The 22,877-nt window shown below is 49.0% G+C and overlaps 1 protein-coding gene across 1 annotated transcript in view; it reads left to right on the top strand.

The window, feature by feature from the left end:
• SPSB4 (splA/ryanodine receptor domain and SOCS box containing 4) overlaps nt 1–21,704 on the top strand; it is an 85,614-nt gene extending 63,910 nt beyond the window's left edge. The window contains exon 3 of the mRNA XM_061420232.1: nt 20,220–21,704. Within this exon, the coding sequence (XP_061276216.1) occupies nt 20,220–20,347 (128 nt within the window). The 3' untranslated portion in view covers nt 20,348–21,704. The remainder of the gene's footprint in view (nt 1–20,219) is intronic.
• The last annotated feature ends 1,173 nt before the right edge of the window (nt 21,705–22,877 follow it).

Below are 22,877 nucleotides of genomic sequence, written 5' to 3'. Positions count from 1 at the left end.
TCTATCCATGGAGATTCTCCAGGCAAGAATACTGTAGTGAGTTGCCATGCCCTCCTCCAGGGGATCTTCCCGACCCAGGTATTGAACTCGCATCTCTTATGTCTGCTGCATTAGCAGGCGGGTTCTTTACCACTAGCGCCACCTGGGAAGCTCTAGGTGTATACCTGAAAGAAATGCAAAGATTCTTAAACAGATACTTATACACTGATATTCATAGAAGCACTGATCACAATAGCCAAAAGATGAAAATACACCCCAAAATGTCTGTCAGTGGATGAGTGAATATGGGTATATCATACAATGGAATATTATCAATATTTAGCCATTAAAAGGAGTGAAATTCTGATACATGCTGCAGCATAGTTCAGTTCAGTTCAGTTGCTCAGTCGTGTCCGACTCTTTGTGACCCCATGAATTGCAGCACGCCAGGCCTCCTTGTCCATCACCAACTCCCGGAGTTCACTCAGACTCACGTCCATTGAGTCAGTGATGCCATCCAGCCATCTCATCCTCTGTCGTCCCCTTCTCCTCCTGCCCCCAATCCCTCCCAGCATCAGGGTCTTTTCCAATGAGTCAACTCTTCGCATGAGGTGGCCAAATTATTGGAGTTTCAGCTTCAGCATCGTTCCTTCCAAAGAACACCCAGGACTGATCTCCTTTAGGATGGACTGGAACATAGATGAACCTCAAATACATTATGCTGACTGAAGAAAGCCACATACAAAAGTCACGTATTGTATGATCCCATTTAACAGAATAGATCAGTTCATAGAAAAAGAACACAGATTAGTGATACCCAGGAACTGGGGGAAGGAGGACTGTGGAGAAAATGCCTAACGGATACAGGGTTTCCTTTGAGGGTAATGAGAAGGGTTTGGAACGAGACAGAGGTGGTGGTGGCATAACATTGTGAATGTGCTAAATGCCACTGAGTCACTTTAAAGTGGTTCCTTTTATGTTATGGAAAAGTGTTAGTCGTTCAGTCTTGTCCGACTCTTTGCAACCCCATGGACTGGATTCCTCCTGGCTCCTCTGTCCATGGGATTTTCCAGGCAAGAATATTGGAGTGGGTTGCCAATTCGTACTCGAATGTTACGCAAACTTCTCCTTAATTAAAAAAATAAAATTCAGTGCAAGGAAGTTGTCCCCAGGCTTCAGTCAACAGGCTAGCTGTATGCATGCAGGAAATATCCCAGGGGTGAACTTAATCACTGTGAGCATGGTATGGGGGAAGCACCTTTCACTTCCCAATACCCCCAGGAAGCTGTGCACTTCTCAGATTGAGGGCGTCTGACTCATTTCCAACTCTCCAGCACCTGGTTTGGCACACAGCAGTTCCTCAAGAAATGCAGGATTCCTGAGGATCATCAACAAAAACAGAATGCACATCAGTCTGCCTTCCCCAGCCTCTATGGTTCTGTGTTGGCAGCTCAGCCTCCGTGCTTGTTTTCCTCACTGAGAAATAACCCAGGACGTGGTACCATGTCTATACTCACTGTGTCGGCCCGGTGAGATGATGTGTCTAAGCCGGACCAGGCTAGGCTCAGCCCAGAGGCAGGGCTCAGCAGAGGGCAGCTGCTACTTGCCTTAGGTTATTATTATTGTTATTTTAATCGGGGAAGAAATCTTTTAGTTCCCCACCTTTCAGTCAGTTCAGTTCAGTCGCTCAGTCATGTCCAACTCTTTGTGACCCCATGAATCAAAGCACGCCAGGCCTCCCTGTCCATCACCAACTCCTGGAGTTGACTCAAACTCATGTCCATCGAGTCAGTGATACCATCCAGCCATCTCATCCTCTGTTGTCCCCTTCTCCTCCTGCCCCCAATCCCTCCCAGCATCAGAGTCTTTTCCAATGAGTCAACTCTTCGCATGAGGTGGCCAAAGTACTAGAGTTTCAGCTTTAGCATCATTCCTTCCAAAGAACACCCAGGGCTGATCTCCGTTAGGATGGACTGGGCCTCTCAAGAGTCTTCTCCAGCACCACAGTTCAAAAACATCAATTCTTTGGTGCTCAGTCTTCTTTATGGTCCAACTCTCTGTCTAGGTGTGTCATAGCTTTCCTTCCAAGGAGCAAGTATCTTTTAATTTCATGGCTGTAATCACCATCCTCAGTGATTTTGGAGCCCAAGAAAATCTGTCACTGCTTCTACTTTTTCCCCTTCTAATTGCCATGAAGTTTTTGCCATCACCTCATATAATTACCATTTCTTATTTGTACTTTTGAGATCTATCCCCTAGCAACTTGCAAGATTATTAATAACTTTATTAATACTGTATTAATAACACAATATTATTAGGTTGTTATTCAAGGTCAAAGGGATCTGGTTTTGCCACACCTTGAACTAAGGGATTTTTCTGCATTTTTCTCAGCTCACAATCAAAAAAGTTGATTTTGTCCATCATTTTTCTCTATAAATATGTTTCTGTTCATAACCCTCTACTATCTGCAACTCCTTGTCTGGAGTAAAATAAGAAATGTGAAGTTGTCTGATTTTACAGGAAAATGGGTATTATAGGCGGCTTATAGCCAATGCAGAAGTGTTCTGGGCACTGAGGGGTGTCTTGTGAGGAACACAGACTCTGGAGCCCACGACTCTGCCTATTCCCAGAAGGCATGAGCCCTCTCTGCATTTGAGCCTCCTTGGCTCTAATGTGGGCACACAGGGCATGTGCAGAGGTGCTGAGGACTAAGCAGACTACCCAGGGGCAGTACTCGCACAGCACCTGCGGTGTGAACTCCATATCTGCTGTAGTGGTGGTGGTACCAGTACCATCCTCCAGTGGGGGGTCTTTGCAGTACCCCCGACTCCTGTCGTCCTCATGCTGGCACACACCAGCCTGGTACCCACATGGAGAACTGGAGGGGAAGAGGGAGTGGGTGTATCTGGTGAGATCTGCCCAGTCTGGACTCTCAAAATCCACGCTGAGATCGCAGAGAGAAAACGGGTTTTTGTGAAGCTCGGGTTTGCTTGTTTGTTTTTACATATAATTGTGGATATTATGGCCATGGACGGACAGTGAGCAAATTTCTGGGTCCACTGGAGTTTGTGCCTCTGTGGTTGGATCAGACATTCTGGCAGCTCATGGGGGATGTGCCTCTGTGGTTGGGTCAGACCTTCTGGCAGCTCACGGGGGATGAGCTGCCCCCCGAGTGGCAGGTCCCAACTTCCCATCACTGTGGTAGATAAGCTTTGCTCCGCAGTAGAGGTGACATTGCCAGTCTAGGGCTGTGTCTGGGCCTAGAAATATTTTGTGTGGCCATCCTAAATTACAGTAACTCAGACATGTCACATAAACATTTTGAATTCTTGGCTTTTTTGGAAAGGGCAGGGAATCTGGTAAGGGGGGCCCACATTCCTGCTGGGAGCTGAGGTCTGAGCTGAGCAGTGGCCTCTGGTGTGTGTCTCCGGTGCTGTGGGTGCCACCACCCTCCCCCTGCCGCCGCTTCCATCTGCTCCACACTGGTCCCTTAGGGTACCTGCCTGGCTGTGAGGCATTGGAGTTTGCAGCCTCTGGTTTAAAACACAGATGTACTTGTGATACTAGAAGTGGTTTTCATTCATGCACTGGTGGTCATTAGCTTTTTAAGAAGTTGTTTAAAAACAAGAAGTCATTTGCCTTGAAACTAGAAGTAGAAATAGAGTGGTCGTTTCTAAATTTACTAGCTATTATCCCTTATCAGAGCTCTTCACATACTGAAAATATTCATTTGCAGATCTCATCATTTACCACTTCTTAGTAGACACAATCTTCTTCTTCCAGAGCTATTCCATAAACACGGGATTCCTCTTGAGTCTAACTGGATCTTTTGACTAAGGGAGCGGGGAGCCAGGGTGAGAAACCTCGGCAGACCCCATCCAAGAAGCCAGTGTACTCATCAGTTTCTCTTAGCTTAAGAAAAACAAGCTTCCCCCATCCTTCTCTGGGCCTGTTCTGAGCTCACACTGGGAAAGGTCAAATAAACACAATAAATTCATTAGATGGCCTTCATATTAAGCCCCTGGGCCTGATGCTGTTTAGCAAGAGGCTGAAGTGATGCTGTTTCCCAAGTGGAAGGAAGTTGGCCTGACCTTGGCGATTTGCTAGAAAACAGGAGTCAACTGTGCCAGCTGGCCTGAGTCGTTGGGAGGAGCGTAGTCCCAGAGCTGCGTGGGAAGGGGTGGGTGGTTCTGTGGTTGGACCTGGAATGGGGAGGCCCCCTCGTGTGGTCTGCACCTGTTTCCTTCTCCTCTCCAAGGTCTGCAGGCCAAATCCCAGACAGAACCAGGTGGATTGGGCAACCCATGAGTAACTGACCCCATAGGCGGAGCCCCTCACCTGGGCCACCTCACAGCTTACCTGCCAGCCGGGGCTGGACTTTGTTGGGCCAGGGGCCCATCATTGGTCCATTCAGGGGCCTCTAGTACACAGACAGCAAGCTAGCACCACCGCCTGGAGCTGGGCCAGGGTCAGGGGCTCGGGGCGGGGGAGCACTGCCACCGAGCAATGGAGTCAGTAGGGCTGCATTTCCAGTGCAGACTGCCACGCCACCTCCCAGGAGAGTGTGACTACAGAACGTGCCCCGAACCACACTGCCTGAATTCCAGTCCCATTTTCACCACTTAACTGCGGCTTTCAGCCAGTTACTCTGGGCCTTGATTTCCTCAGTCTATAAATGGGCTCTCATGATAGCAGCTGCCTCACTGGCTCATAGTGAGGAGTACGTATAGTAAGATATAAAGTCCTTGGGACATCTCATGACATAGGAAGTACTAGGTAGGTTCTTGCTCTGACTGTTCATAACTATGATTATTTCCAAAAGTCCAACCAAAGGGCCCAGTAAGAACACCAAGATGGGCTTTGAAAACCTACCAATATTCATGCTTCTGATGAAAAGCCTGGAAGGAACGTCCCCCAAAGTAGAACAGGCAGATGGACAGGGCTGGATCAGGGTCCCCTGGGGCTGGGTCCAGACCCCTGCTCCTAATGCACTGGCTGCTCTGGCCTGCTCAGACCTCTGGTCGGAATTACCTGTGGCTGTCGACATGCAAGCATCCCACACGGGGTGTCAGGGCCTAAGCTCACCACACCAGCTGCCTCTTTTTTTTTTTTTCCTCCACCTTTTCCTAAAGGACTAACTGCTCTGAAAACAAATATATGCCAGGTCCTCTGCTGGGTGCCTCTGCCACCCTCTCATCCTCTCCCTGCTCCCCCGTGAGGCAGGGGTTATCACCCTTCTACAAAGGAAGCATCTGCCATGTGAGACCAGGATTAACTCCACATCTTCTCACCCCAGACCTGTGCTTCTCCTTTCTAGTGAAGTGATGTCTTCTCTGAGCTATACTACATTCTCAGCAGGCGAGAGTGTAATTACCCATCAACTAGAATTTAACTGTAATTCATCTTCCAGCCAAGCTCTCATTTGAGCCAGACTGAGGCCAACTCGTGATTTTCCTCATTAGCTTTTGCCCTTTTTCCTTTTTTTTTTGTTTTTAACAACTTCTGATGGGCTTCTTGGGTGGTGCTAGTGGTAAAGGACCCACCTGCCAATGCAGGAGACAAAGAAATGGGGGGTTTGATCCCCGGGTTGAAAAGATCTCCTGGAGGAAGGCATGGAACCCAGTCCATTATTCTTGCCTGGAGGATCCCATAGATGGAAGAGCCTGGCAGGTTATAGTCAATAGGGTTGCAAAGAGTTGGACACAACTGAAGCAATTTAGCACGCACACACGAACTTCTGATACACAGCGTTGGTTGTTTGTTTATTATTAACCATAACCTTTGGTTGCAATACACTATCATCATTGATCCTGTGCATAGCCCTCTTTCATTCTGCTTTGGTGATTCCTATATTTCTTTCTCTCTAATTTAATGCCACCATGAATCCATCAGCCACCTTAGGACTAGAACATTGACAACCAGGCACCTCTGTGCCTCCCTGGTCCAGCCTTGCCAACCCCCACACCCTGCCTCAAAGCCACCACTCCTGAATTTTGTATTTGCCATTCCTTGTAGATTTTTTTAGGCACATATAGTATGTGTCCAGATAATGCCTTGTTTAATTTAGCTCTCAGACTTCCTAGTTTGCCCCCTTCTGTTCCCCTACCACACTGTGTTCATTAGCACGTGGGTAGTGAAAGTGTCAGTCCCTCAGTTGTGTACCGCTCTGAGACCCCATGGACTGTAGCCCACCTGGCTCCTCTATCCGTGGAATTCTCCAGGCAAGAATACTTGCCTGGAGTGGGTAGCCATTTCCCTCTCCAGGGGATCTTCCTGTCCCAGGGATTGAACCAGGGCCTCCTGCATTGCAGGCAGATTCTTCACCATCTAAACCACCAGGGAAGCCCGTTCATTACCATAATTTTAAGTAAACCCGCTCTCAGGCTGGCAACTCCTGCTCTCCGCACACTCATTCTTCTTCTTTCAAAAGAGACACTTCAGGAGGAATGGGGGTCCCATCCCTGAGGGCCCCGACCTTGCCCTGGATGGGGTGAGCACCCTGCTCCCCGCTTTGGTCTTCGCATGTTGGACGTGCTTCTTTCAGTAGGGGCAGCCGGGTTGTTCCCATGGCTGCAGCAGCAGAGAAAACTTAAGGGTGTTGGGATGACCCGTGGTGTAGGGTGCGCGCCAACCAGGCCTCCTCCCGCTCCCCCAGGGCTCCTCTCCCCACATGACCAGGGGCTGTGCTAGCCCAGGGGCAGGGTGTCCAGCCATCGTGCGGCTCCCTGGGGCAGGCTCCAAATTGAAAACAGTCAGATTTTATGGGAAATTTTTTAGCTGAGTCAGGAGCATCCCTCCAGCTCCAGACCAAGGAGCCATGCAGAGTGTTGCTAATTCTGTCTGCCTGCAGGAAACTTGCTGGAGGCTTCTTGAGCTGGGTGGTAGGAAAACTTTTAAATTCATTCCTTGCACCAGAAGAGCTGGGCCATAGTTTACTTAGTAGAGATGAAGGCTCGCTGCAGCTGCCTCCCTTGCCCCAGACACCAGCCCCCCTATTCTCGTGGGCCCAACCCCCACGATGTCCAAAGCAGAGCCATGGGGCTGGGCACAAGGCAAGAGCCAGTCCCTGCCTGTGGGATCTCACAGTCCTCAGGGGCAAAGACGACGTCACCACGACGTCAGGTGATGCCCAGATGTCACGTGGGGTGGGTCCATCCCCAAATGCTCCCAGTCACCCAGATGGGCACTTGACTAAGACCCCTAGGGTACAGCCATTTCCAGTGAGAAATGGATACTGACTTATTTTAATTTAACAGACTTGATTTTCTCCAACAATTGATTGTTGTTCCCTCAAAGTATCTGCTGGAAAACTGAACTTTCCCCATGTTACACAAGAGAGATTCTTTGAACACATCTTAGAGGCATGCCTTCAGAGGCAACAAACATCCTTCTTACCCATCACTGGAGCTAACTCTTATTCAGCTAAGAGAGCTAAACTTCTCTTAACTGCTGCCTCCTCCAGGAAGCCGTTCTGGACACTCCGAGGCTGGCTTAGACGGCCCCTCTTACTGGCTCCCACAGCTCCCACTACAATTCCTTCTCTTATGCATAGACCCCACTGGGCTTATTTCAGTCTCCCTGTCCTGTCTGTCATCCTGTGAATCTCTGTGTGTCTGGCTGTGTACTCAGGACCTGCAAAGCACGTCTATACGTAGAAGTCTGATGAATACATGCATGAGTGATGAGCATCAGTTGGACAAGACTTTATCCTCAGAGTCCACAAACATGACATTAGAACTCGAGTATCCCTCCAAATCCTTCTTGAGAAGGCTTTCATTAAAACAGTGATGTTTTTTGTGCCTTGGCTTCTCCATCTGCAGGATGGACCAGTGAAGTTATCTTCCATGGTTCAAGTTTGCTGCTGAAGCAGACTGGCCTTGGCCTTGTACTAGGGTGGAGGCTGAACTTGGAATCCTCTCCAGTACAGCTTCCTACACCCGAGCCAGGCTCTCAGAAGCTGGGCAGGAGATGGGGGCATCTTCCTTCTCCCCACTGTCTCCCAACCCCAGCACATAGAGGCTTCTCCAGGCTGCCTCTGCTTGGAGGTTGAGACTCCTCAACAGGGGCCAAGGCCATGAAGCCCCCAGGAGGGAACTCCCCAGCACCCTCCTGGAGCTATTCATTCATCCTCACAGCTGAGGGAGTGCAGCAGCTAACACCTCCTGGCTTTGGCGAGGCCAGGCATGGCTGCAGAGTAAGCAGAACAGCACCTCCAGCCCTACTGAGATCTTGGCCAGCAGGGCAGAGAGTATCAGTGGAGGAAAAATCCATAGACAGAGGATTCAGGTCAGCAGATCCCTTGTTCTTTTGACAGTTCTGTGGCTAAAATGAGCCTCACCTGGTACAGCCTCTGAGCTGCCAGCCTTGCCTTCCAAATAATAGCAGGTTGTAACCAGCTAGCCTCGGGCTTCCCTGGTAGCTTAGCTGGTAAAGAATCTATCTGTAATGCAGGAGACCCCCATTCTATTCTTGGGTTGGGAAGATCCTTTGGAGGAGGGATAGGCTACCCACTCCAGTATTCTTGGGCTTCCCTGGTGGCTCAGATGGTAAAGAATCCGCCTGCAATGCAGGAGACTTGGATTCGATCCCTGGATTAGGAAGATCCCCTGGAGGAAGGCATGACAACCCACTCTAGCATTCTTGCCTGGAGAATCCCCATGGACAGAGGAACCTGGTGGGCTGCATCCACTGGCTCTAAAGAGTTGGACGTGACTACACACGCACCAGCCAGCCTCAGCATCACCTCCCCCAGGAAGCCTACCCGGCCTGTGCCAACAGCTTGGGAGCCACGACCCTGGGTTTCCAAGCCTCCCCAGCATGTATCTCACAGGTCTCCTTGGCCTTGCCATTCACTTTTTCTTGTGCACTGAAGCCTAATTTGATTGGGTTCAGTCAGAGTCCTTTCACTGCCAAGATGAAATGCGACTTATGTTCCGCCAAGCGTCAGCTGGTGGAAAGGACCCCCAGCCTTCTTGCCAATCCACTTGCCGCACTGGTAGAAGCTGAGGCCCTGAGGAGGACGGGAAGGCCGCTCTGCCAGATGGTGGCCGAGGCCAGCCAGAGCCCAGGGCTGCCAGCTGCTCGGTCACTTCCCAGTCAGCTGTGAGGTGGAACGGGACACACATGACCTGAATGCCAGAGTCTTCTTGTGCCCAGCTTGTTGTCCAGCTCCCAGCCCTGCACTTCCATTCCCCGGCCACCCCATCCCGCCTGCCCCCATACTCTTCGTCCCTGGGAATAATGAATTGCTCAGCTGGGTGAGGAGGGAGGCGAGGAAAAGCAGTGCTGATGGGCTGAGCCACAAAGAGCAAAGTAATGGCCACGGAGGGGAGGGGAGAGGCAGTGGCTGATCGGCAGTCACTGGGTTCCTGGAAGGGGCGTTGAGGGCGATGCTGAGGTCTGTGGTGTGGCCCAGGACGTGGGCTGGAGGAGCGTGGCCCTGAGGATGAGGCAGTCCAGAACCAGGAGGTTGAGTGATTGAGAGGAATCCATCTTCAGGGGGTGGCAGGTATCAGTGTAGAGGGGACCAGGGAGGCCAGGCCAGAGCCCCGACAGATGAGGGGCTAGAGGCCAGCAGATGACAGCTTTGAGGATCAGGAGAGGATGGGGCCAACTGGTGTGAGTCACAGAGGAGCTGGGACTTCTTACAGCAGATGGAGGCTGTAGAGCTTGGTGTGTGGCTGACGAAGCAAGGGGTCCTGCCCACCTCCTGCCCTGAGTCACCAACAGCCCCCGGGGAAGGCTGAGGGGTCAGGGGTGTCCTGGGAAAGGATGCTGGGTTCAGTTAGGGTGGGGTGCCATATCTGTGTGCAGCAGCACTTCCAGAGGGCACAGTGGAAGGTCTGAGGCTGGGGGAGCTGGGGCCTGGGGTCAGAGGTCAGGAGGCATGGAGCACTATGCGGGGCAGCACTTTAGAGACATGACAGCCGCTGGATGGAGGCTCTTCCAAGCATCACAATCTAATGGGTCTTCATATCACCTACTCTACCTTCCTTTGCTTCTGTGTTCCATTTACTCTCCCCATTTCCTGAAAGCTTGTGCCATCGTGTTTCTTGAATTCCTTTTTCATTTTGCTGGAGTATCTCCTGAAGTAACTTTCAGGCTGGGTGGGCAGAGACTCTTCTTTTAGAACCACGGAACACATCTGAAAATGCAGCTGCTATTCACTCCACGGCAGTGTAGTTCCCCTCTGCTTGGGAGTACCGTGGAGTCTTTAGGTGAGAATCATTTGCTGCCGAGTCCTGGGTCAGGGAGCTGGTGGGTGGGCCAGCCCCTCGGGCACTTCCACCTCATAGACGTGTCTGTGCCCATGATGCTTGTTGGCATTGAACAAGCATCTGTTCATCTGAAGATGCTGCTTTTGTCCAGGCTGTAGTCACAACCTTTTTTTAATTGGAAAAACAGTGAAGCTTGCTAAGAGAAAACTCCAGATTCTATGAGCTTTCTAGATGTAAGCTGAGGTCTCTGTTGGCCGTGAGAAGGCTAGTTGGTAGAGGGGTGCTGTATTTTAGAAGTGAGCTGGTAATGACACATCCCTCCATTTGTATAGTTAGCTAAGTGGGTTGACACCTGACAGATGCAGTCCTCGAGGGTGGGGGAACCACCTCATTAGGGAGGAGGTGACACTTAATTTGAGTCCTGAAAGAAGACCTACAGATGTCTGGCAGGCAGTACAGGGAAGGGTGTTCTAGCTGAAGGAACAGCATGAAGGGAGACCTAGGGGCATGCAGGCAATGCTGTGAGTCCTTAGACACCAAAACCGTAGTCTGTGGAAAGTGATTAGCACAGTGCCTGACACGCAGAGTGTGGGTGTGCTTGCCTACATGTGTGTCTTCTCTTTCTTTCCCTGAAAACAAAGTGTCTATTCAAGTTCAGATTTCAGAGTTCTCACTGAAAGCTTCCCCCATCTACTGACCATCGTCTAAACTGTTTCAAAAGAATTTCATATCTTGACCTTTAAAATGTTCATCTTTTTTTTTTTTCAAAATATGATTGCAGGAATGGGGGTAGGGTGATAATTGGTATCTTGGCATCTCCCCACCATCAGCAGAGGAGGCTTCTAGGGGCCCAAATAAGGAGCTTAAGCATCAAGTGCCTCGATCTCCACTGTTTCCTTCACATAGACCATCAAAACCAGAGGAGCTAATGCACCCATTTTATTGACAAGAAAACAGAGCTCCTGGGAAGTTTTGTAGGTCACGCAGCAGGTAAGTGGTGGAGAATTATCGAAAATTCAGCTCACTGGAGAACTTTGGAAATGATTGCCTTGTGATATTTTTAGCACGGAACCAGACATCCAGCCCTGGCTCCAGTAAGTCTTCATAAAGAGTAGAGCATTGTCAATTAGGATGACGTACTGGGGCATTTTTAGGACCATAATAAGTAAATTATTTACTATTTTTAAAGGTTCCTCTTGGGCTGATGACATAAGACATACTGTAGAGAGAACGCCTTTGCAACAAGAGGCATGTTGTGTCATACCATCGTCACAAGGCATAGATGGAGGTGTTGCTACCCCCGTTTCACAGATGAGAAAAATGTGACTGTGGGAGGATGAGCCAGCTCTCTGGACCACTGGTGGTGAGAGCAGGAGCTGGGATTCCAAGCCAGCCCCTTCCACCGACTTTGTCTGGTGAGGGCAAAAGGTGGGAAGGTGGGAAGGTGCCTCACTTGTGTTGTGGCCACACCCTCCCACCAGGGAGACAAGGCATTCCTAACTCAGCCAGTGATTAATTTTTTTAACATAAACTTGAAGTATAACGTATAGGATGAAAGTATACTAGTTTCAGGTGATTAAGCCTGATGGTTTTTACAAACTAAACACACTAGTATTGCCAGAACTCAAAATCAAGGAGCAGAACAATATCCAGTCCTCCCTAGTCACTGCTCCCCAGCATGCCCGATTTCATGCCCAATGTCACCACTGCCCAATTTCATCATCCTGCTATTGAGCTCTATGCAGATAAGGTTTCACCATAATGTACTTTCACTTTGAATTATTAAGAGTGGTTCATCCATTTTTTTTTTAATGTAATTGTGGTTCCCTTGGGCTTCCCAGGTGGTGCTAGTGGTAAAGAACCACCTGCCAATGCAGGAGACATAAGAGACCTGGGTTCGATCACTGGATTGGGAAGACCCCCCCTGGAGAAGGAAATGGCAACCCACTCCAGTATTCTTGCCTGGAGAATCCCATGGACACAGGAGCCTGGCGGGCTACAGTTCAAAGGGTCACAAAGAGTCAGACACAACTGAAAGCGATTTAGCATGCACACACATGGTTCCTTCATTCTCATGGCTGATTAGTATTCTACTATAAGAAGAGACTGGGGCCTTCCCAGGTAGCTCAGCTGGTAAAGAATCCACTCGCAGTGCAGAAGACCTGGGTTCGATCCCTGGGTTGGGAAGATCCCCTGGAGAAGGGCATGGCAACCCACTCCAGTATTCTTGCCTGGAGAATCCCATGGACACAGGAGCCTGGAGTCGCAAAGAATTGAACACGACTGACCAACTAAGCACACACAGCATGAGAAGAGCCCACTAATCACCCCTGAGAATGAACAGCTTAGCGACTAAACACCACACACACCACACCATAGGAAGACACAGCTTGTACGTGCACTCCCCCATGGGTGGAGAGTAGAATTCTTGAAGCATCCGAGCACATGCATTTTGGTGAGCCTGTATATACCAGGGGAGGCTGTGGGCCATAGGTGCAGTCTCAGTAGACACTCCCAGTTTTCCAGAATGGTTGTGCCAGTTTACACACCCTCCTGAAGGAGGGTGCACATCCTCCAGTTGCTGCACATCCTCACCAGCATTTACCACTACCTTATTTTCACTTCAGCCATTGTTGTTGGCATATAGCAGAATCACATCATGGTGTTAATTTGAACTTCTCTGATACTTCTTGAAATTGAGCACTTTTTCATGTATTTATTGGTTATTTGGAAATTCAGTTTTGCAAACAATGATTCCTTTTTAAATACATTTTTGTCAGAAAATATTTCTGAGAGTAGCTCCCACGCTGAAAGATGCTGCATTTCTCTTCCCACCTGGGTGATCATTTCTTTTTTTTTTAATTTTTATTTTTTTAATTTTATTTTATTTTTAAACTTTACAATATTGTATTAGTTTTGCCAAATATCGAAATGAATCCTCCACAGGTATACCTGTGTTCCCCATCCTGAACCCTCCTCCCTTCTCCCTCCCCATACCCTCCCTCTGGGTCGTCCCAGTGCTCCAGCCCCAAGCATCCAGTATCCTGCATCGAACCTGGACTGGCGACTTGTTTCATACATGAAATTATACATGTTTCAATGCCATTCTCCCAAATCTCCCCACCCTCTCCCTCTCCCACAGAGTCCATAAGACTGATCTATACATCAGTGTCTCTTTTGCTGTCTCGTACACAGGGTTATTGTTACCATCTTTCTAAATTCCATATATATGTGTTAGTATACTGTATCGGTGTTTTTCTTTCTGGCTTACTTCACTCTGTATAATAGGTTCCAGTTTCATCCATCTCATTAAAACTGATTCAAATGTATTCTTTTTAATGGCTGAGTAATACTCCATTGTGTACATGTACCACAGCTTTCTTATCCATTCATCTGCTGATGGGCATCTAGGTTGCTTCCACGTCCTGGCTATTATAAACAGTGCTGCAATAAACATTGGGTGATCATTTCTAAGCCTTGACATCTGGCAGTTCTGAGAATGGCTCCAAAGCCAGAGGGAGCAAGAAAGAGGAGCCGGGGGATGGCCCAGGCCACACTGGACATCCTCAGAGCTCTGGAAGCTCCACAGCCATGGCAGGAACGTTCTCTGTATGCTTTGGGGTTGCTGTGAAGTCATCAGTTAAAGTTCCCTCAGAAATTAGGAGAGATGGTTTACATTTCACATTGAGGGCTAAAGGCACACTTTGAACTCCAGCCCCTCTTGCTTGCCTCGCTTCTTTTGGAGTTTGGGCTCTGGATTGATTTCAGTGACTATGGAGGAATGGGGAAAAACAGAGCTCTTTCCCTCTCTTCAGCTCCTAAGTGGGCAGGGAACACACAGAATTGAGTTTGCTGACCAGGCTTAGCATTCTGGACATTGAAGACCTAGTATGTGCCTGGAGCTTTAAAAGCTCTTACAAAAGCTCTTAAATCCTGGCAGTGATTGTCAAACCTTAACAGCTCCAAATTTTCCTGTTGCAAAATGAAAACCCATCTCCCGTCACTCAAAGAAAGAATTGCTGTCCTCCCAGCAGTGCTTAGTCACTCAATCATGTCCAACTCTTTGTGACCCCATGGACTGTAGCCCACCAGGCTCTCCTGCCCATGGGGATTCTTCAGGCAAGAATACTAGAGTGGGTTGCCATGCTCTCCTCCAAGGGATCTTCCCAATCCAGGCATTGAGCCCTGGTATCCCACATTGCAGGCAGATTCTTTACCATTTAAGCCACCGGGGAAGCCCGGCCTCCCAGCAGACCCCATCTCATTAACAGCCCTGCCCAAGCTCATCCTCACAAAAGGTGACCTGGATGGGGAAGAAATAGTCAGAGGTGCCAAATGTCTGACACCTACTATGTGCTGGTTACTGTGCCAAGTGCATTATACTTTCTAACTCATTTAACTCTCATCACAAGCCTCTTGCCCTGTTCTCAGGGGGTTTACAGGAGTATGGGGACCTAAGCCAGAAACCTTGCCAGTTGAGAGCAATTTATTTCAATAGCTTGAAACAGCTACAGAAGACACACCCCAAAGTAGCAAGTCAATTCATTCATTTAATAGACAGTTTCTGGGCCATCCCCCTGTGACAGGCCCAGGCTGGGGGTTGGGGGCCCTAAGGCAGATGTGTCAGGCTGATGTCTTTTAAATTCACCATCTCCTTGTAATTGTAATTTAACAATGAATAAGGAGATAAAAGGGACAGGACAACTAAATGCAATGAATGATTCTTAGCTGGGCTCTTTGGCTAGAAAGGACATTTTGAAACTGTGGGTGATCCTTGAATGGGGCCTGAGTATCATTAATCCATGGCAGTAGTGCCGCATAATCTGGTTTAATGGCTGCACTGTGGTACATACAGGAGAATGACCCCATTGCCTATTTGTTAGGAAATGCACACGAAAGTAATTAGGGATGACGGGGCATCAGGTTGGCAACTTACTCTCAAATGGGTCAGGAAAAAAGTTCTTTGTACCATACTCACAAACTTTCTTTAAGTTCATTGTTTTTAGAATAAATGTTTTTATTTTAAATTTTAAAAATAATGTTATGTATTTATTTATGGCTACGCTGAATTCTTGTTGCTCTGAGGGCTTTTCTCTAGTCGTGTTTGGCAGGGGCTGCTCTCTAGGTGCAGCGTGCCGGCTTCTCACGGTGGTGGCTTCTCTTGTGGAACACGGGCTCTAAGTGCCTGGTCTTTGTAGTTGCAACGCACGGGCTGGGTTGTTTCAGCTCCTGGGCTCTGGAGCACAGGCTCAGTAGTTGTGGTGCACGAGCTGAGTTGCTCCATGGCATGTGGGATCTTCCTGGATTAGGGATTGAACACATGTCTCCTGCATTGGCAAGTGGATTCTTTACCACTGAGCCACCAGGGAAGCCCTAAAAAAAATTTTAAGGTAAAAAGAAAAAAATGAAATAGAAAGTCCTTGCCACATTTGTCTGGGTGAAGGAAGAGTGCACTTCCAGTCAAGGTGGTGCCCAGGCCTGTTCCACCAGTACACCAAGAGTGGGGACCAGTTTCCCTAGCTCCCGCTATGCACCATGCCCAGGGTGAGGCGCTGTGCTTTTATCATTTCCTTTAATCTTCTCTGGGAACCTGGGGATTGTTGCTCCATTTTACAAGTGAAGAAACAAGTGCTCCCAGTGCCAGACAGAGGCACAGATAGAGTTGGCAGAGTTGGAGCTTGAAATCAGGGACTTCGAATTCCTGGAGATCCCCCCGAGGGCGTATACCAGAAGAGGGGGGTGTCTGATGGCCCTGAAGAACACGAGAAGGGGAATATGGCTGGCAGGGTCCACGTTGAAATGGGCAGGTGTGAGAGCAGAAAAGGCGTCTTGGTGGCAGGGCAGCCCCTTTCAGTTCAGTTCAGTTCTGTCGCTCAGCTGTGTTGACCCTGTGACCCCATGAACTGCAGCATGCCAGGCCTCCTTTTCCATCACCAACTCCTGGAGCCTACTCAAACTCATCTCCATTGAGTCGGTGATACCATCCAACTATCTCATCCTCTGTCGTCCCCTTCTCCTCCTGTCTTCAGTCTTTCCCAGCATCAGGGTCTTTTCAAATGAGTCAGTTCTTCGCATCAGGTGGCCAAAGTATTGGAGTTTCAGCTTCAGCATCAGTCCTTCCAATGAATATTCAGGATTGATTTCCTTTAGGATGGACTGGTTGGATCTCCTTGCAGTCCAAGGGACTCTCAAGAGTCTTCTCCAACACCACAGTTCAAAAGCATCAATTCTTCGGTGCTCAGCCTCTTAATAGTCCAACTCTCACATCCATACATGACCACTGGAAAAACCATAGCTTTGACTAGACAGACCATTGTTGGCAAAGTAATGTCTCTGCTTTTTAATATGCTGTCTAGGTTGGTCATAACTTTTCTTCCAAGGAGCAAGCGTGAAAATAAAAGATTTTCATGGCTGCAGGCACCATCAACAGTGATTTTTGGAGCCCCCCAAAATTAAGTTTCTCACTGTTTCCACTGTTTCCCCATCTATTTCCCATGAAGTGATAGGACCAGATGCCATGATCCTAGTTTTCTGAGTGTTGAGTTTTAAGCCAACTTTTTCACTCTCCTCTTTCACTTTCATCAAGAGGCTCTTTAGTTCTTTTTCACTTTCTGCCATAAGGGTGGTATCATCTGCACATCTGAGGTTATTGATATTTCTCCCAGCAATCTTGATTCCAGCTTGTGCTTCATCCAGCCCAGCATTTCTCATGATGTACTCTGCATAGAAGTTAAATAAGCAGGGTGACAATATACAGCCTTGATGTACTCCTTTCCCTATTTCAAATCAACCTGTTGTTCCACGTCCAGTTCTAACTGTTGCTTCCTGACCTGCATACAGATTTCTCAAGAGGCGACTCAAGTGGTCTGGTATTCCCATCTCTTGAAGAATTTTCCACAGTTTATTGTGATCCACACAGTCAAAGGCTTTGGCATAGCTGATAAAGCAGAAGTAGATGTTTTTCTGGAACTCTCTTGCTTTTTCGATGATCCAGCAGATGTTGGCAATTTGATCTCTGGTTCCTCTGCCTTTTCTAAATCCAGCTTTAACATCTGGAAGATCACGGTTCATGTACTATTGAAGCCTGGCTTGGGGAATTTTGAGCATTACTTTACTAGCATGTGAGATGAGTGCAATTGTGCAGTGTTTGAGCATTCTTTGCATTGCCTTTCTTTGGGATTGGAATGAAAACTGACCTTTTCCAGTCCTGTGGCCACTGCTGAGTTTTCCAAATTTGCTGGCATATTGAGTGCAGCACTTTCACAGCATCATCTTTTAGGATTTGAAATAGCTCAACTGGAATTCTATCACCTCCACCAGCTTTGTTCATAGTGATGCTTCCTAAGGCCCTAAGGCAGCCCTTTAGGTGAGTGCAGACCTCATGGTGGGAGAGATGGGCATCGGTGACCTGAAAAGTGGTTGGAGCCAGAGTAAGAGTCTTTGGACTGTGTGAGCCTGGGAGGCAGGAGACCCTCTCCTTCTTCATACTTTAAGTGATCTTTCCTCACTGCATGGTGTTTAAAGGAAGCAGCGTGAAGCTCCACATACAGGCTTTTGTGCTGTGCTTGTCCAGACAAGCCTCTTTCCCTCTGAACCTTAGTCTCCTTTTTTCTGAAGTAGATGGTGTCAACTCTAAATGAAATAAACCTAACATAGCAAAAGGACAGAATAGAAGCTCAATAAATGTGGCTAAGAGATAAGACAATTTTCAGTTTCTAGCTGCCTGAGTCCAACTCCCAGCTTTGCCATTTACCAGCTGTGTGTCTTTGGACAAGTAACTTACCTGCTCTGTATTTCTATTTCTTCCTCCTTAAAATGGAGATGATAATAGCTCCTACCCAGTTCCCATGTGAGTGGGTCCAGCCATGTCTGACTATGACCCCATGGACTGTCGGCTCCTCCATCCATGGAATTCTCCACGCAAAAATACTGGAGTGGATTGCCATTCCCTTCTCCAGGGTATCTTTGCAACCCAGAGATCGAACCCAGGTCTCCTGCATTGCAGGCAGATTCTTTATTCTCTGAGCCACCAGGGAAGTCTAAAGAGCACGTGAGTTGGGACAGATAAAGAGCTTAGCACAGCACCTGGCTACGTAACACACCTTCAGTAAACAGTAGCTACAACTGTATTTCATCTTTCCTGTTGCCTGGTAAGTAAGTAGCAATTTCTCATTAAATGAGGACTTAAGGTTTTTTTCTCCCTAATGTCCAGTGGCACAGGCAGCAAGCACTGGTTCTATAGGAACTAAAAGGAGATCACAGGAAGGTCAAGAGGTCAAAGATGGGACAATTCAGGTGGAGAGGCAGGGAAAGGGGTCCACAGAGGCCTAATTTTGGGGACCGTGCAAAGCTTGGATGGAACCAGGTGGGGAAAGGGGGAAGAGAGCTGGGTGCAGGGGTGTTGCTAGGGGAGAGATAAGGACATCTTGAGATGGATGTCAGGTGTTGGCCTAAGCATGTTGACTATGTGACCACAAAACTCTGGGTGAGTGATCTGCTTTGTAGGCCTGGGAAAGAAGGGATGTCTGGGCCTCCCTGGTCAGCTTAAAGAGTTTGTATGAGGATGGAAAGAGGATACAGAGCTGAGAGCATTTAAAACCACCAACACTCCACCCAGATATGCCACCAGGCAGCCTCGCCCCCCATGAAAGACGGCTAGGTATGCTCCTGTGTGTGGCTCCCAATGCAGCAGTCAAGTCTGGCTTTGATTTTAAGGGTTCTTCCCATTAACTCTGCAACTCCAATAAACGAAAATTCCTATAAAATGCACTCTCAACACTCCCCCATTCTTTCCATTCCTTGTGATATTATTCCTATCACAGCTCTTGTGTTAGTGCTTACCACTTACAGTTTTATTGTATCTTAGCATGTTCTAGAATGCTTTTTAAACATCACATGTTCTATTGACCAAAAGAAAGTGCTAAGATGCAGCTGCAGGCCTCTAGCATGTTCCTGTGGGCTTGGGAAAACTAGGGCTGCACGAGCCACATGAGACAGCAAATGCAGCATCCTCTTCATTCCTGATCCAGCTGAGTAGCACCATGCCCCTCTCTCCAGACCTCCCAGCCTGTCCTATCTGACACCTCTATGCTTTTACCTGTTCTCTCTGCCTAGAACACGTCTCAACTCACATCACATAAAACTCCTATTCACCCTTCAAAACCCCATTTCAGGTATCCTCCCTTTAAAGCTTTTCAAACAATGGCCTGGCTTCTGTCCTTGTGCATGTAACATACTGCATATGTTACACTCTACTACAGTTATTCATGTATTTAAACCTCCAGACGTCAAGCCTTCCTCCTCTTTCAGGGCTGTCTTTGGCCTTGGCTTAGAGCTCTCTGTACTGGACTCTCAGTATCCCCAGAGTCCGACCAGAGGGCCTGGAAGAGAATAAGAGTTTCATAAGTGTGTCTGCAATAAACCTAGTTAAAGCTTGGTCCTAGGTCCAGAGGTTCCATGGTGGATGACTTTTAGTTCATGAATTTTTTCCAGAAATAGACATTAGAAGAAAATGCATTCTTCCACTGACTAGCAAAGGAGATTATGAGGAGAAGTTTGAAGGTTTAAAGACATTCCAAATAGCCCCCGCCCCACCTATTTCTAAGAGGCTACACCCTAGGTCAGCTGCTATCACTTTTATCATGACCTGCAATGAGAAGTATTTTTTGCATTGAGACACGATGAACACCTACATCGGAAAGAGAGCTTTCACGGAACAGTACTCACCCCTTACTATGGGCATACCTCTCTGTTTTGTTCTTTTCTTTCCCTTTCTTTTCTTTATCGCTGGTCACCACCCAATGAATTGATTCCATGAATCTTTAGTCTGTTGCACCCACAGTTTGAAAAGCACTGCTCTAAGCCTTCAGTGTCTCCTAATATGACCAGAGAAAGCTTCTCAGAGGAGCTCAGGGCCCCGAAGGGCAGCCCCGGGGCAGGCATCCGGAACTGTGCATGGGGTGGACGGGAGAGATGTGAGGACAGGCTCTCACAAGACTCTAACCCTCCTCCCTCTCCTTGCAGCTGAGCCCCTGCCTCTGATGGACCTGTGCCGGAGATGCATCCGCCTGGCCCTGGGCCGCCAGCGCCTGCAGGACATCAGCTCCCTGCCCCTGCCTCAGTCTCTCAAGAACTATCTGCAGTACCAGTGAGCCGGGGACAGCGGGGGCACCCACAGCCTGGGCCTGTCCCTTCTCAGTCACACAGTGCATCAGGAAGGAGTCTCCCTCCCCACCCTAGTTCACCGGGACATTCAGTTCTTTGAAAGGCCAGGACGTCTTCCCCAGTTTGGAAACACAATGTCTGTTGCCAAAAGGATTTGCTGCCTTGGAAGCCACCCTCTGAAGTCAGACACCTCTTTGGAAGCCAGGAAGAGCCTGGAGCCTGCGCCGGGTTGGAGATCCTGCCCCACTGAGCAGGACACAGCAGCCACTGATACTGATCCGCTAGCCTGTTTCCTTATTCAAGAGAATGAATAAAACATTTGGGCAGGAGACTTTGTGTTGTGGCCCCACTGCAGACAGGGCCAGGGGAAAATTGGCCCGCTCTGGGGAGAACTTTGCCTCTGAATAATGAATGGTGAAAGCAGCTTGATGCGTGCCCTTTGGGCCCCTGCCCCTCCCAGAGCAGCAGGATTGTCAGGACACTTTCAGACTCTCTGCCCCTTTGAAAGACTTGTGACCCAGGGATGCCCAGCTGTGGAGTTGGCGAGCGGACAAAGCAGTGTTGAGACTCGTCCCAGCTTACCTCTCTGAATGTTGTTTACCTCCCCTCTCATGCGTTCCCCTTCCTAACCCTGACCCCCAGTCTCTGGATGCTCCAGGCACCTCTCTTCAGGGAAGCTGAGTCTGACAAATTCACCCCAGGGAATGAGTGTCTCCTTTATTATTGTTGTTATTTTAAGTAGTGATGCATTTTAAAAGAAGAGTGTGGTGAGAGCAGTACTTAGTCCACAGGTGCTATTGGGGGGCTTGGGGGCCTTGTGACACCCGAGGGGGTGATGTCCTTGGCTGGGGAGCCTTCCCGGGGGGCTGAGGGTCTCCAGGCAACTGTCCATTCAGGATGCAGCCTGGCTGCCACAAAGCTTTATTTGAGCGAATTATTTTTTCACTTGAGGAGACTCAACGCGAGTTTGCTTCTGTTTCACGTGTGTGTGTGTGTGTGTGTGTGTGTGTGCGCGCGCGCGTGCCCGCGCATGCATGTGTGACGTGCTGTGTATTTATCAGCTTGGGGCCACGGGGCAGCCTTGTAAGTGGAAGGGTGGACATGGGGCACCTTCTCCACCAGCCTGGCCTGTCCTCCCTGGGGACCCATGCTGCCGCCACCGCCGCCACCACCACAGGACATCTCTTGTGTTCCCAACACTCCCTGCCCAGACCGATTTTTAACTGGAAATTGTCGCAACAGTGGGACACCAGAGCCTCAGATGGCACTGCCTCCTGCCACCTTAATGTGAATTGACTGATGAATGAAGAGCGTTTCTAATAAAGTCTGTCGTTCAGTCCTTCAGCTGTTTATTCACTGCTTTTTGGGGAGGGGCTGGGAGAGCGTCCTCTGTCAGCCTAGCTGCCAAACCCTGAGAAGGCAGGCCTGTGCTTCCCTCTCCAGGCACGTCCCATCTCTTCTGTCTGGTTGTCCCCATGTGAGCCCAGACTCTAGGCATTTTACAAAGGCCTGCCCCAGCCAAGAGAACGGGCCTGGGATTGGGGACCATATAAGGCTAACTACAGTGGTGGAAAAACAGGCCAAATTATGGATGCCAGCACTGTGATATCCATGGGATGGCTCTTCAAGGGGCACAGGGTGGAGCAGGATAAACCCGAAGGGCCAACAGTTTCAAAGTGACCCAAAAGTGGGGTTGGATGCAACTTTGGCGGGACATGCCATCAACAAGGAGCAGTGCAGATTGCCAAAGGGTGAGTGTGTGGGTCAGCCAGGCTCAGAGTTGGAAGGAAGTCAGGAGCCAGTTCAGGCTGGGGTCTAGGCCAGGACTGGTGCAGTATCCATTCAGCAGTACGGGCCATCAACACGCACTCTGCCAGCCTCTGAGGACCGTGAGCTCAAGCAGATCCATCCCCAGTGGAGTCATTCATGGCACAGCCTAATGAAGGAAGAGGGAGCTCTTGAAGGGATTGGGGCAGATAGAGCCTGAAGGGAGGGCTTCCTGGAAAAGGCACTTCACAGCTGTTTCTTTAGGGAAGACAGCCCTGGTGAGGATAGACCAAAAGAACCAGACGTGCTGCACCACCCCCAGGGGCCGCATCCTCCACCACCCTGACCCCAGGCCAGGACTCAGCCTCAGGCAGGTCTGGGGTGTAGAAGGCAGGTGCTGCCTCAGGCTTTGGGGTTAGAGGCCTGGGTTTGAATCCAGATTTATATATGCCGTGACCTTGGATAAGTCACCCCCTTCTCCACACAATATATGGGCTGGACCAGGTTACCGGAGGGTAAGGACCCTTTACTCAACTCATAAGTTCCCAGTTTCAACACCAGCTCTCCAGCTCCACTGTATCCTGCTCATGTAATTGCTTTCCCTCAGCAGTGCACTCCAATCCTCACTGCACATTCTCCAGGCTCACCCTCCCCAAAGAGCTCTGAGCCACTCTCTTCCACGAAGCCCTCCTAAACCCACCCACCAAAGTCCACCTGCTCTGAGAGTCAGTTCCTTGTCTCCCGGGCTGA

The sequence above is a fragment of the Bos javanicus genome, chromosome 1 (genome assembly GCF_032452875.1).
Source record: "Bos javanicus breed banteng chromosome 1, ARS-OSU_banteng_1.0, whole genome shotgun sequence".
NCBI lineage: Eukaryota > Metazoa > Chordata > Mammalia > Artiodactyla > Bovidae > Bos > Bos javanicus.
The sequence above is the reverse complement of the archived record's forward strand: the minus strand, read 5'-3'. Positions and strand labels throughout refer to the sequence as shown.